We start from the raw sequence: 11,671 nt of genomic DNA, 5'->3' as shown, positions 1-11,671 counted from the left end.
TGGTTCCTTCCTAACTGCTTCCCAGAAATCCAAACAACTGTCTCACAGTGATGATGATGGTGAGAACTAGGTTTGGTATAATGCCTCTCAAGGATTTGACAATGGAGAGGAAGAGAGTAGAGGAATTTGAAGAGACTCTAAGGTATAGATTGTGGGTGAAACAATCTTGTTTTTCTTTAGGGTTTCTCTCTCAAAATTCTCTCTGGAAGCTCTCTTTCAATCATGGGTAAAAGGGGTATTTATACTGGAGTGGGAGAGGAATGTGAAACGTCAGGTTTTACAAAACAGGGGTGGCTCGCGGCTTGACCTCGCGGCTTGACTAAGTCGCGAGATCCAGTCGCGAGTTAACCGTATGGCCAGTTGTCCTGTTTTGTCCTGTAGTGCTCCAGCTAGCATGACTGTTCATCTTCCAGCATGCTTGGCACGTGTGCTGCTTCTGGCGGCTTGTAGCCGTGAGTCACCCGCGAGTCCCAGCCGCGAGTCTCTGTTTTCTTGCACACTCTTGAGCAATCTTCACTCTATCTCACTCACTACCCTTACAACAAACCCACCTAAATACAGGGTTACTAAATGCTGAATTACAAGCAAATTTGGCACGGAATAAAGCCAATTAGATGGTTGAATAAATTCAACCTTACACCTACCTCTCCATATCCAAATCCTTGAGAGGTTAATAGCCCAAACACTTATCACACCCATTTTGAGTGTAAAGTGAGGTTTTGGTGTTACTGGGAAGCATTGGAAGAAACCATTTGTTTGGTGAATGCAATCAGGCTGAATTGCGTGATTCGGAGAGCTAGAGAAGACAAGGTTTCGCCAAGTCAGTTGGTTGCAGGAGCTTGGAAGGCTCAAGTACATGGGGTAGACTAGGCTTGGAGGGTCTTTTGTTATTCGTGTACTCTAACTTATTCTCTAGTGGATCGATTTACTGCTTGGAGGGTGGCGGAGAGTTTTTTTGCCAAGCTCTTCGGTTTCTTCTTCGATAACACGTCTCGGTGTTATCTTGTGTTTGCATCTTTCTTCCCTACTCTTTTAGCTTTTATTTTATTGTTGATATTTGATGAATATGGCTTAGAGTAGTTTTATTGTTTGTACGCTCGTATTTACTCTATTTCACAATTAGTTTAAGTTAGAGTAAAATCAACCAAGCCGTAATTTTTATTTGAAGGTCTAAACAGCTCTTGTGTTTTCACACATATTCGAGCTTTCACCTCACATTAGACGAAATTTGCAATCGTATACTTTCTTAGCTCTTGGTTACAACTACATCAAATTTTCTGCATGACGGTATTATTTGCAATCATAATTCATATATTGCTTCCTTTTTCTCTTCTTCATTTTTGGGTCTTATATTTACAAAAAATATTTCTCATGACCTCTTTCATGGTTTGATTTTCAGCAAAAGATTGTGATGAAGGTTCAAATGAATAGCGAAAAATGCCAAACTAAGGCACTCGGAGTTGCAGCTATAGTAGACAGTTAGTGTTATATGGATCATAAAGCTCATCATGTGTTTCAAAACTATGATAATCGACACATAGTTATGCAATTTTTACCATATTCTTATATCTATATGACTTTGATTTGCAATTTGTACAAAGTTTTGCCATTTTCCGTCACCATATTTTGTTGATGTTGAAACTTCTTTGTCAATCAAGTTTTCTAAGATGTGGAAACATCTTAGAGTATATTCTCAATTGTGTCAGATCACATGGTAAAAAATTATACATAAAATATGTTGAAGTCTAGACTTAAATTATATATTTTTCCTTTGCAAATGTGTGCTCTGTGGGATTAGAAGGAGCAGAGAAAGATAAAGTGGTGGTGGTGGTGATTGGTGATGGAGTTGATGCTGTAAGTTTGGCTGCTACTATGAGGAAGAAGGTTGGGCACACTGATATGTATTAGTGTAGCACACTGATACATATACCCTTGGCTACTAGAATTCCTTTTGAAGGACACTACCTTTTCTTTTATTTTTTTGTTAACCAGGTGAGAGATGTATATTGGCAAGGTGTTAATGTAATAAACATTCTCTTAGTTATTTTGGCATCCCTTATCAACATTTTAAGCATTTAGAGAATTTAATGCCTTTGGCAAAATAGGGATTTTATTTATTTATTTATTTATTTATTTTTTAATTTTAAGTATTGGTTATATTTGGTCCAAGTTTGATTCCTACCTCACATGCAAAGCTTGATCAAGTTCCACTTGGCCCGACCCATTGAGGCCAAGGGCCTAGTAAAAATGGGGCGGGTTGGCCCAGCTCGACCCATTGCTGAAGAAAGAACTCAAAATGCAAGTTCACTCTTGGCTTGAGATTCAGTGATGCAAGTCTAATCCATTCATGGGTAACTTCTTCAAACTCTTCTTCTTCTGCTTCATCTTTTTTTTTTTTTTTTTTTTTATTAGAACTAAATATCAATTAATTATCCTACTTATCTGTCAAAAATTCCCTAAAAACAAAGAAATACAATTGGTAGCTGAATTCTTTTGATTTGTAAGATTTTGGCCAAAATCTCAAAGACACTGACACCAACAGTTCAATCCTATGTAAAAGACAAGAAATTCCCCCTTTTCGGTGTTCATAAATTTAGCTAACAAGTTCAGATTTTTGGATGATGATGGTGAAAAATTATTTGCGATCGTGCATGTGTCAGCAAAGTTCAGCTACGGCTTGATTTGGCATTGCAATTCTGATCCAGTCATGGGTAACACCTTCTTCATCATCATCTTCTTTTATTTAACCAAAATTTCAATTAATTATCCTACTCATCTCTCAAAAATTCCCTCAAAAAGATAATAATCAAAACTTTGGTAGATTAAATTTAAGATTTTGGCCAAACTCACAAAGACACTGACACAAATGGTTCAATCTGGTATGCCCACTATATGCAGCTTTACTAGAATGTGTGAATGTGTGGAAGATTCTCTATTTGAAAAGAAAAGAAAAAAATAATACCTGAATGAATGTTACTAAAATTTTAACTTGACATGTTGGCTTTCATTTGTAGTCAATCTAAGTTAGACGCATGAAATGAAATCTATGTAACACTAGTCTTAAGAAGAGAGAGAGAGGCACTCGAGGCTTTAAAATAAATTTGTTAATTATCAAGTTCGAAAGTTATAGGGTTAGGTAATTGCTATTTATCAAGTTATAAAGAAATATCACATGCCTATTTCTTGGTTTAGAGTCTAAAGTATTTCATTACCAGCAGGAAAGAAGAAGAAACTACATATACCTTGGCTTTGTTAATTGGATCATTTACTCCCCTACTATGAGGTATATCAATATTTTCTTCTTAATCATTTGTGTGCTTTCCTTATCATTTTGTCCATTCTTCATAATCTCATGCTAAATGTGATGAATCAAATTTTCCCACATGGATGCACATATGAGAAAGGACCACAGAGGCAGGTTCTGTATCATTTCATAATGGAAGCAACAAAGTGCATCATGGAACATATCGTGTGTAATCCATATTATATGGTGACAGATGAATGGTGAGCTACGTAATTTACTAGTTTTCAGCTTATGTAATTTCCCATGTTGTGTTATAGGTTTTGAATTTAGTTTGCTAATTCTCATGGTTTAGTGTTATACATTGAGGAGATTGATGAAAAAAAAAAGGTGTGTGGATTTCTTGTCTTAGTGATTGAAGAAATTTGTGTCATGGAAGAGAGGGAAGAGTGTAATGTTAGCACCAGGAGTGGAGGGGAATGAGATGAGAAATGCTTGCTTTTCTTTCTATCATTGTTAGTCATCCAATTTGGAATGACATTCAAAATTGGAACTACCTGAAATAGTCACCAATATGTGCAAGGAAAGGAGAAGAAGAAGAAGGAAATGAAGCCATTTTACTTTTGTTTGCTCTTGGCAGTTCAATTCTGATTCACCTATAGGTAGATTTATATTCCCCTTTTTCTCTTCCTCAGATGCCATTGCGTTTACCTTTTATCCATGTTCAATAACTTTTATTTTCAACACTTAAGGGTCTAGGAATGTTTTGAATGCTTGAATCCTTTTTTCATCCAACAAGGTTAAGAAGAAATAGGGAAGACCCATGGGTCAAACCACGTAATCCTTTTTTAATTCATCTAATCTTATTGTTATAGAGTTATGTACTTGCTTTGTATCAAGTTCTCATGTCTATATTTTGTGCGTTTTCTGACTCAGAGGCAGAAGAGTTTCATGGCATGAAAGAGTGCAAAGTGGGGGAAGCAATCACCACGAGATATGAAGATATTACAAATACATTGGATCAAGTAATGATAACAGAACACCATTCTTGGTAGTGAATCAAATTTTTAATTGGTTTGTTGTGACTTCTTTTCTTTCTTATTTCCATCTGTCTCACTCAAGGAGTTTCCTCCACAGTGTGGTTTATTTCCTTCAAGATGTAGGAAACCGTATCAAGAGTATGTCTGATTTTTTTAGGCTTACGGCTACAAACTAAAATGAAGATATTGCATAAACTGAGAATCTGCTTAGTTACATCAATGCAATGTATCTGACTTGAATATTATTAGTTGCTTAGCATTTGTCTAATTAGCCTTCAGAAGCACTTTAGCTTACCTTGATATCTTCCTAACAATTGAAAAGAAAGTTCCTTAAAGGAGGGCTGTAATCTCATATTGATTATTTTCTAAGTAATTAATTATGGCTTAAAGCATTGTATAGTTTCCAAATAAAGAATAAAATTTAGTGAAAATAGAAATTGGCTTTCATTTTTTGCTATTACAGAATCTATAGAGGAAAATTGAGTAATGCGAAACAATCCATAGCCAATGAACACTGTTAGCTTTTTCTTTTTTCTTTTTATTAATTTTTTTTATGGAGGTAGTGATCCTTGAAGTTGCACTAGTGTATGTTTAGTGCTTCAAAACAATCTTACCTGCAAATCTTTTCAAAATGGTTTTTTGGTATCTGTTTGTACTCTCATTCCTTTAACCAGTTATATTGCAGGTTGAACTCAAAACCACGGTCCATATAGGTAAGCACAGCTTGCTTAAGAGGGAATGGTTATGCAAATGAATGAAATTTTATTTTATGGCACCATAATTGGGAGAACATGAGGTTTTAGTGGCACCTTTAAAACTGTCTACACCATTCAGGATCGAGGAATGTACTAAAAAGATCTTCCTTGCCATTAGAAAATTTAACATTTAACTTTTCATTGCTGCCTCAACCTTGCAAACTGCTCCATTATATCTGTTTGATAATTTTTCATTTGAATCTCATCCATTTTACTTAATGGGAGTAGACATAGCTCAGGAGCGGCTTTTGTGGTTTATGAGGTAATGTAAATTGATTACCATTTTATTGGTGTTTTTGTTTTATGGAGTTAAAATTGGATTTTTTAAAGTTCCCTTATTTTGAAAGGACTGGACCTTGTGATATTAAGAAGTTGTTACAAAATTGTAATCTATTATTAAATCTGAAAACAATCTTCTTCTGTTTGTCATTCAAGAATTCAGATCAGAGACAAAGTCATCTAGTTGTTACAAATAGCATTAGACCAACAGATTAACATATGTCATATGGACAGATTATTTACAATGGATGAAGAAGATAAGATCAATCACAAAGTGGAAACACCATCAGCAATATCAAGGATTCAATTGAGGAAGGAAATGAGCACGAGCCTGAAACCACTCACAAAGGAAAGTGACGAAGATAATGCCTCTCAAAATATATTATATGGTATATTTCCTTTAACTTCGATTTGTTTGTTTGATTGTCAAATCCATACTCATTGCTGCTTCTCATTTGAATAAAGTCTTTGGTACCTCTGTTTGTTGTAGGAATTAGGATTATATTTTCTGGGTTAATTTTTTGCTCCGCATCTTGCTTATGAGTTAAATAAGTTGCAAGGCATAGTATTAAAGTTTACTGTAGGAATTAGCATTCTGCTGCTGGATATATTCTGTTACCTTTTGATCACCTTTTTCTTTTACTAGTCTTTTGATTGCTCGTGTATTGCTCGTGGTGCTCATCCCTTGTTTAATGCATAATCTTTGAAATTCCTCTTACCATGTTGGAGCCCTTTGAAATAAAGGTTAGACTACCATATATTCACTTTAGATCATTATCATTGATGTCCGTTGTGATTAAAAGTATTATTATTCTAATCACTAATAATGATGCCTGCTACCCTGAATAAGCTCTAAATCCCAGCCACTAGAAAACATTCCTTGCTTTACAATAGACCTCCGAGGACAGAGAAAGGATGTTTGGTGAGCACTTGGGGATGCGAGCATGGATTTTGAACTGCCAAGGGAAGTAAGTTTTTCCTTTTTACATACTAATATTGCCAATGTACAAATTTTCTCGAATTTGTCCTTCATTATTCCTCTGCTGTCTTTTTAGGTTCTCTATCTGGCATGCTACTATCTAGTTTCTTATATCTTTCTCTACATTAATCTGTTGAGTACGGTTGTCACTCATGATTCAGATCACAGATGAATCTTATTTTGCTAGTGGCCAGAGAGTGTTGAAGTTACAAGCATGGAGATTAGTGTTGTGCACTACAGTGTTGAGTTTTATTGTGATGAAGATTTGAGATTGACCTCAATTTCATCTTTTGTGCCCTTGTCCTTTGTGTTCTCCTCATCATCAGGTTTTAATTGCAGGTCTGTGTTTTTATTCTTTTTTCTTTTTCTTCTCATAATTAAGGTGCTTTTCTGTCAGCTTTTTTAAGGTTATCTAAAAGGTATATATATATATGTGTGTGTGTTTGTGTGTGTGTGTGTGTATATATATAAATTCTTTGTGTGTGTAATCATCATTATGAATTTTTATATTATTCCAATAAAATTGCTTGACATCATTCCATTATGTGGTTATCTATCTTTTAATACAGTCAAGGAGTTGCTAATTTATCTCAATCTTGCTCAGTTTGGAATTTTGGTAAATATTGTTGCTTTGCCTGTGGCCTCAATTCAATATAATGCTACATTGCAATAATGGTCTTACATCCGCACACAGGAAAATTTACTATGATATTCAGTATAGTGTACTCATTTTTGAGAATTTGCTAGAACTTGTGGGGGAGGAATCAAAACACCAAATTGATCTTGGGATGGGTTTGATCTTAATACTTTAATTGTTTGCTGATTATTTTCAATTGATAGATCATTTTGATGTCAAAATATAAAAATTCCTTTAGATTTGTGGTAATAAATTTTGTTGAAATTTTTTATTTCCCAAGATTTGATCATAATATACATGTTGGTATTTTGTCCCCTTCATCCTGAAGCAACAAACTTGCTTGTAAAACTTGTGCAGCCTAAACCTATTCGAGTAGTGTAGTTTATACTGGTCAAATTTGTTAAGCAACGATGCACCTCAATATCCATGTCTTACGTTCTGGGGTGCAAGATAGCTAATTGAGAAAGCTCCATAGGCAGAATGGCAAATTTCTTAGTTTCAGGATTAAGTGGTAAACCACAGTCTTCTTCTTCTGTTTGTCATTCAAGAATTCAGATCAGAGACAAAGTCATCTAGTTGTTACAAATAGCATTAGACCAACAGATTAACGTATCTCATATGGACAGATTATTTACAATGGATGAAGAAGATAAGATCAATCTCAAAGTGGAAACACCATCAGCAATACCAAGGATTCAATTGAGGAAGGAAATGAGCACGAGCCTGAAACCACTCACAAAGGAAAGTGACGAAGATAATGCCTCTCAAAATATATTATATGGTATGTTTCCTTTAACTTCGATTTGTTTGTTTGATTGTCAAATCCATACTCATTGCTGCTTCTCATTTGAATAAAGTCTTTGGTACCTCTGTTTTGTTGTAGGAATTAGGATTATATTTTCTGGGTTAATTTTTTGCTCCGCATCTTGCTTATTGAATTAAATAAGTTGCAAGGCATAGTAGTAAAGTTTACTGTAGGAATTAGCATTCTGCTGCTGGATATAGTCTGTTACCTTTTGATCACCTTTTTCTTTTACTAGTCTTTTGATTGCTCGTGTATAGCTCGTGGCGCTCATCCCTTGTATAATGCATAATCTTTGAAATTCCTCTTAACATGTTAGAGCCCTTTGAAATAAAGGTCAGACTACCATATATTCACTTTAAATCATTATCATTGATGTCCATTGTGATTAAAAGTATTATTATTCTAATCACTAATAATGATGCCTGCTACCCTGAATAAGCTCTAAATCCCAGCCACTAGAAAACATTCCTTGCTTTACAATAGACCTCTGAGGACAGAGAAAGGATGTTTGGTGAGCTCTTGGGGATGCGAGCATGGATTTTGAACTGCCAAGGGAAGTAAGTTTTTCCTTTTTACATACTAATATTGTCAATGTACAAATTTTCTCGAATTGTCCTTCATTATTCCTCTGCTGTCTTTTTAGGTTCTCTATCTGGCATGCTACTATCTAGTTTCTTATATCTTTCTCTACATTAATCTGTTGGGTACGGTTGTCACTCATGATTCAGATCACAGATGAAGCTCATTTTGCTAGTGGCCAGAGAGTGTTGAAGTTACAAGCATGGAGATTGGTGTTGTGCACTACAGTGTTGAGTTTTATTGTGATGAAGATTTGAGATTGACCTCAATTTCATCTTTTGTGCCCTTGTCCTTTGTGTTCTCCTCATCATCAGGTTTAAATTGGAGGTCTGCGTTTTTATTCTTTTTTCTTTTTTTTCTTCTTCTCATAATTAAGGTGCTTTTCTGTTAGCTTTTTTAAAGTTATCTAAAAGGTATATATATATGTGTGTGTATATATATTCTTTGTGTGTGTAATCATCATTATGAATTTTTATATTATTCCAATAAAATTGCTTGACATCATTTCATTATGTGGTTATCTATCTTTTAATATGGTCAAGGAGTTGCTAATTTATCTCAATCTTGCTCAGTTTGGAATTTTGGTAAATATTGTTGCTTTGCCTGTGGCCTCAAATCAATATAATGCTACATTGCAATAATGGTCTTACATCTGGCACACAGGAAAATTTACTATGATATTCAGTATAGTGTACTTTTTTTTGAGAATTTGCTAGAACTTGTGGGGGAGGAATCAAAACACCAAATTGATCTTGGGATGGGTTTGAGCTTAATACTTTAATTGTTTGCTGATTATTTTCAATTGATAGAATCATTTTGATGTCCAAATAAAAAAATTCCTTTAGATTTGTGGTAATAAATTTTGTTGAAATTTTTTATTTCCCAAGATTTGATCATAATATACATATTGGTATTTTGTCCCCTTCGTCCTGAAGCAACAACCTTGTTTGTAAAACTTGTGCAGCCTAAACCAATTGGAGTAGTGTAGTTTATACTGGTCAAATTTGTTAAGCAATGATGCACCTGAATATCCATGTATTTCGTGCTGGGGTGCAAGATAGCTAATTGAGAAAGCTCCATAGGCAGAATGGCAAATCTCTATATGGCAGAGAAACAAAGCTCCCTTTCTCTCCTCCCTGAAGCTCTGTCCTTGTTTACAAAGCTCTATACTAGACTTTAGAATATTGACAGTTAACAAATCCCAAATTTACAGCCAACATACTAGACTTTAGGCTACAAGTGTGGGAGAAGATTTTCATACTTGAATTTCTAATAACTTCTAATTGCCTCTAATACTCCTCCTCAAGGTGGACTGTTTATATGAGTAATGCCGAACTTGTTGATAAGGCAATGAAATGGATCCTTCCTCAAAAGTTTTAATATAAATCTTAGGAATTTGTTAAGAGGATTGAATATGGAAAAGGGAAACCAAAGTAGGTATGAAAATGGAATCTGTAAGGTTAAATTTATTCAACCATCTAATTGGCTTTATTCCGTGCCAAATTTGCTTGTAATTCAGCATTTAGTAACCCTGTATTTAGGTGGGTTTGTTGTAGGGGTAGTGAGTGAGATAGAGTGAAGATTGCTCAAGAGTGTGCAAGAAAACAGAGAGTCGCGGCTGGGACTCGCGGGTGGACTCGCGGCTGCAAGCCGCCAGAAGCTGCACACGTGCCAAGCATGCTGGAAGATGAACAGTCATGCTAGCTGGAGCACTACAGGACAAAACAGGACAACTGGCCATACAGTTAACTCGCGACTGGATCTCGCGACTTGGTCAAGCCGCGAGGTCAAGCCGCGAGCCACCCCTGTTTTGTAAAACCTGACGTTTCACATTCCTCTCCCACTCCAGTATAAATACCCCTTTAACCCACGATTGAAATAGAGTTTCCAGAGAGAATTTTGAGAGAGAAACCCTAAAGAAAAACCAGATTGCTTCACCCACAATCTATACCTTAGAGTCTCTTCAAATTCCCTTACTCTCTTCCTCTCCATTGTCAAATCCTTGAGAGGCATTATACCAAACCTGGTTCTCACCATCATCATCTCTGTGAGACAGTCGTTTGGAGTTCTGGGAAGCAGTTAGGAAGGAGCCAATCTTCATTGGTTGATGCTACGGTCTAGTAGCGGAATCCGGGAAGCTAGAAAAGAAAAAGGTTCGGCGCAACCTCGTTGGAGCAAGAAGCTTGGAGGGCTTAGGTGCACTGGGTAGATTAGGATTGGAGGGTCTATTGCTGTCCTTGTATCCCAACTGTATTTTCTAGTGGATTGATTACCGCTTGGAGGGCGGCGGAGAGGTTTTTCGCCGAGGTCTTCGGTTTCCTCTTCGATAACACATCGCGTGTTGTCTTTGTGTTTGCATCTTCCTTCCTCTCTATCTTTGCCTTTATATTATCTGCTGTGATTTTATTATGTTATGGCTTAGATAGTTTATAACCAATTTCATGTTATAGCATATGTTAAGTTTCCGCACACTAGTTGTTTGACATATTGCCTGTATTGGTTAAGTTAATTTTTGGGGGTCTAAACGTTCAAAAGTGTTTTGTACACGTTTTTGAACTTTCAATTGGTATCAGAGCGGGTACACTGCTGTTGGTTTCATTACCATTGTGTGATCCTTGACTCCCTTTTGAGATGGATAGGTCTCAATCCCTAAATGCACCTCCATATTTTGATGGTAGTAATTATGCTTTTTGGAAGGCTCGTATGAGAGCTTTTCTGTGTTCTATTGATGAATCCGTGTGGGATGCTGTTGAGATTGGTTGGACCAAACCTGAGGCAGCCAAATCCACATGGGATAAGGCAGCATTTGCTGCATCTAATGCTAACAGTAAAGCACTCAATGCTATTTTCTGTGATGTGTCTCCAGATGAATTTCACAGGATTTCTCACATTACCATTGCCAAAGAAGCATGGGAGATTCTGGAAACCACTTATGAAGGCACGAAGAAAGTGAAAGACACCAAGTTACAAATGCTGACCACTCGGTTTGAGGAGCTTAAAATGAGTGAGGATGAGTCTTTTGACTCTTTCTATGGGAAGCTAAATGAGGTGGTTGTCAGTAAGTTTAACTTGGGGGAGAAAACGGAGGACTCAAAGATTGTAAGGAAGATCCTTCGATCATTGCCGGAAAGTTTTCGTGCTAAAGTGACAGCCATTGAAGAGAGCAAGGATCTTGACGACATCAAAGTACAGGAGCTGGTTGGTTCTCTGTAGACTTATGAGATGTCGCTGCCCAATCAACGGAAGAGTAAATCCCTTGCTCTAAAGACCATTAATGAGAAGATGGAAGATCAAGACTCATCGGGAGAAGATGTGGTTGACAAAGATGTAGCCTACCTTGTCAAAAATTTCAGAAA

General features: G+C 36.2%; 1 protein-coding gene across 10 annotated transcripts; it reads left to right on the top strand.

Moving 5' to 3' along the window:
• The first annotated feature begins 3,347 nt into the window (after nucleotides 1-3,347).
• On the top strand, nucleotides 3,348-9,480 carry LOC126716635 (uncharacterized). 10 transcript variants are annotated; one of them, XM_050417562.1, is made up of 8 exons: nucleotides 3,348-3,504; nucleotides 4,180-4,266; nucleotides 4,967-4,994; nucleotides 5,265-5,298; nucleotides 5,550-5,704; nucleotides 6,166-6,283; nucleotides 8,465-8,642; nucleotides 9,280-9,480. In XM_050417562.1, the coding sequence occupies exons 1-6, from the start codon at nucleotides 3,502-3,504 to the stop codon at nucleotides 6,183-6,185; spliced, it is 327 nt and encodes a 108-aa protein (XP_050273519.1). In that variant the 5' UTR covers nucleotides 3,348-3,501; the 3' UTR covers nucleotides 6,186-6,283; nucleotides 8,465-8,642; nucleotides 9,280-9,480. The 10 variants fall into 10 exon arrangements, 2 of the variants coding, with proteins under 2 accessions (XP_050273519.1, XP_050273518.1); XM_050417561.1 differs by having other exon boundaries at nucleotides 3,348-3,513; nucleotides 4,178-4,266; XR_007652199.1 differs by lacking the exon at nucleotides 3,348-3,504 and adding an exon at nucleotides 3,636-3,903 and having other exon boundaries at nucleotides 4,178-4,292.
• The last annotated feature ends 2,191 nt before the right edge of the window (nucleotides 9,481-11,671 follow it).

This window comes from Quercus robur, chromosome 3 (assembly GCF_932294415.1).
Source record: "Quercus robur chromosome 3, dhQueRobu3.1, whole genome shotgun sequence".
Taxonomy (NCBI): Eukaryota; Viridiplantae; Streptophyta; class Magnoliopsida; order Fagales; family Fagaceae; genus Quercus; species Quercus robur.
This window is presented reverse-complemented; position numbering and strand designations above follow the sequence as displayed.

What these genes read in the sequence shown, in the direction of transcription:
- LOC126716635 (XM_050417561.1), top strand. An exon ending in CGGCTTTTGTGGTTTATGAG is followed by an intron (nt 5,299 to 5,549) that starts GTAATGTAAATT and finishes TCATATGGACAG; the next exon opens with ATTATTTACAATGGATGAAG. An exon ending in CTCTCAAAATATATTATATG is followed by an intron (nt 5,705 to 6,165) that starts GTATATTTCCTT and finishes ACCCTGAATAAG; the next exon opens with CTCTAAATCCCAGCCACTAG.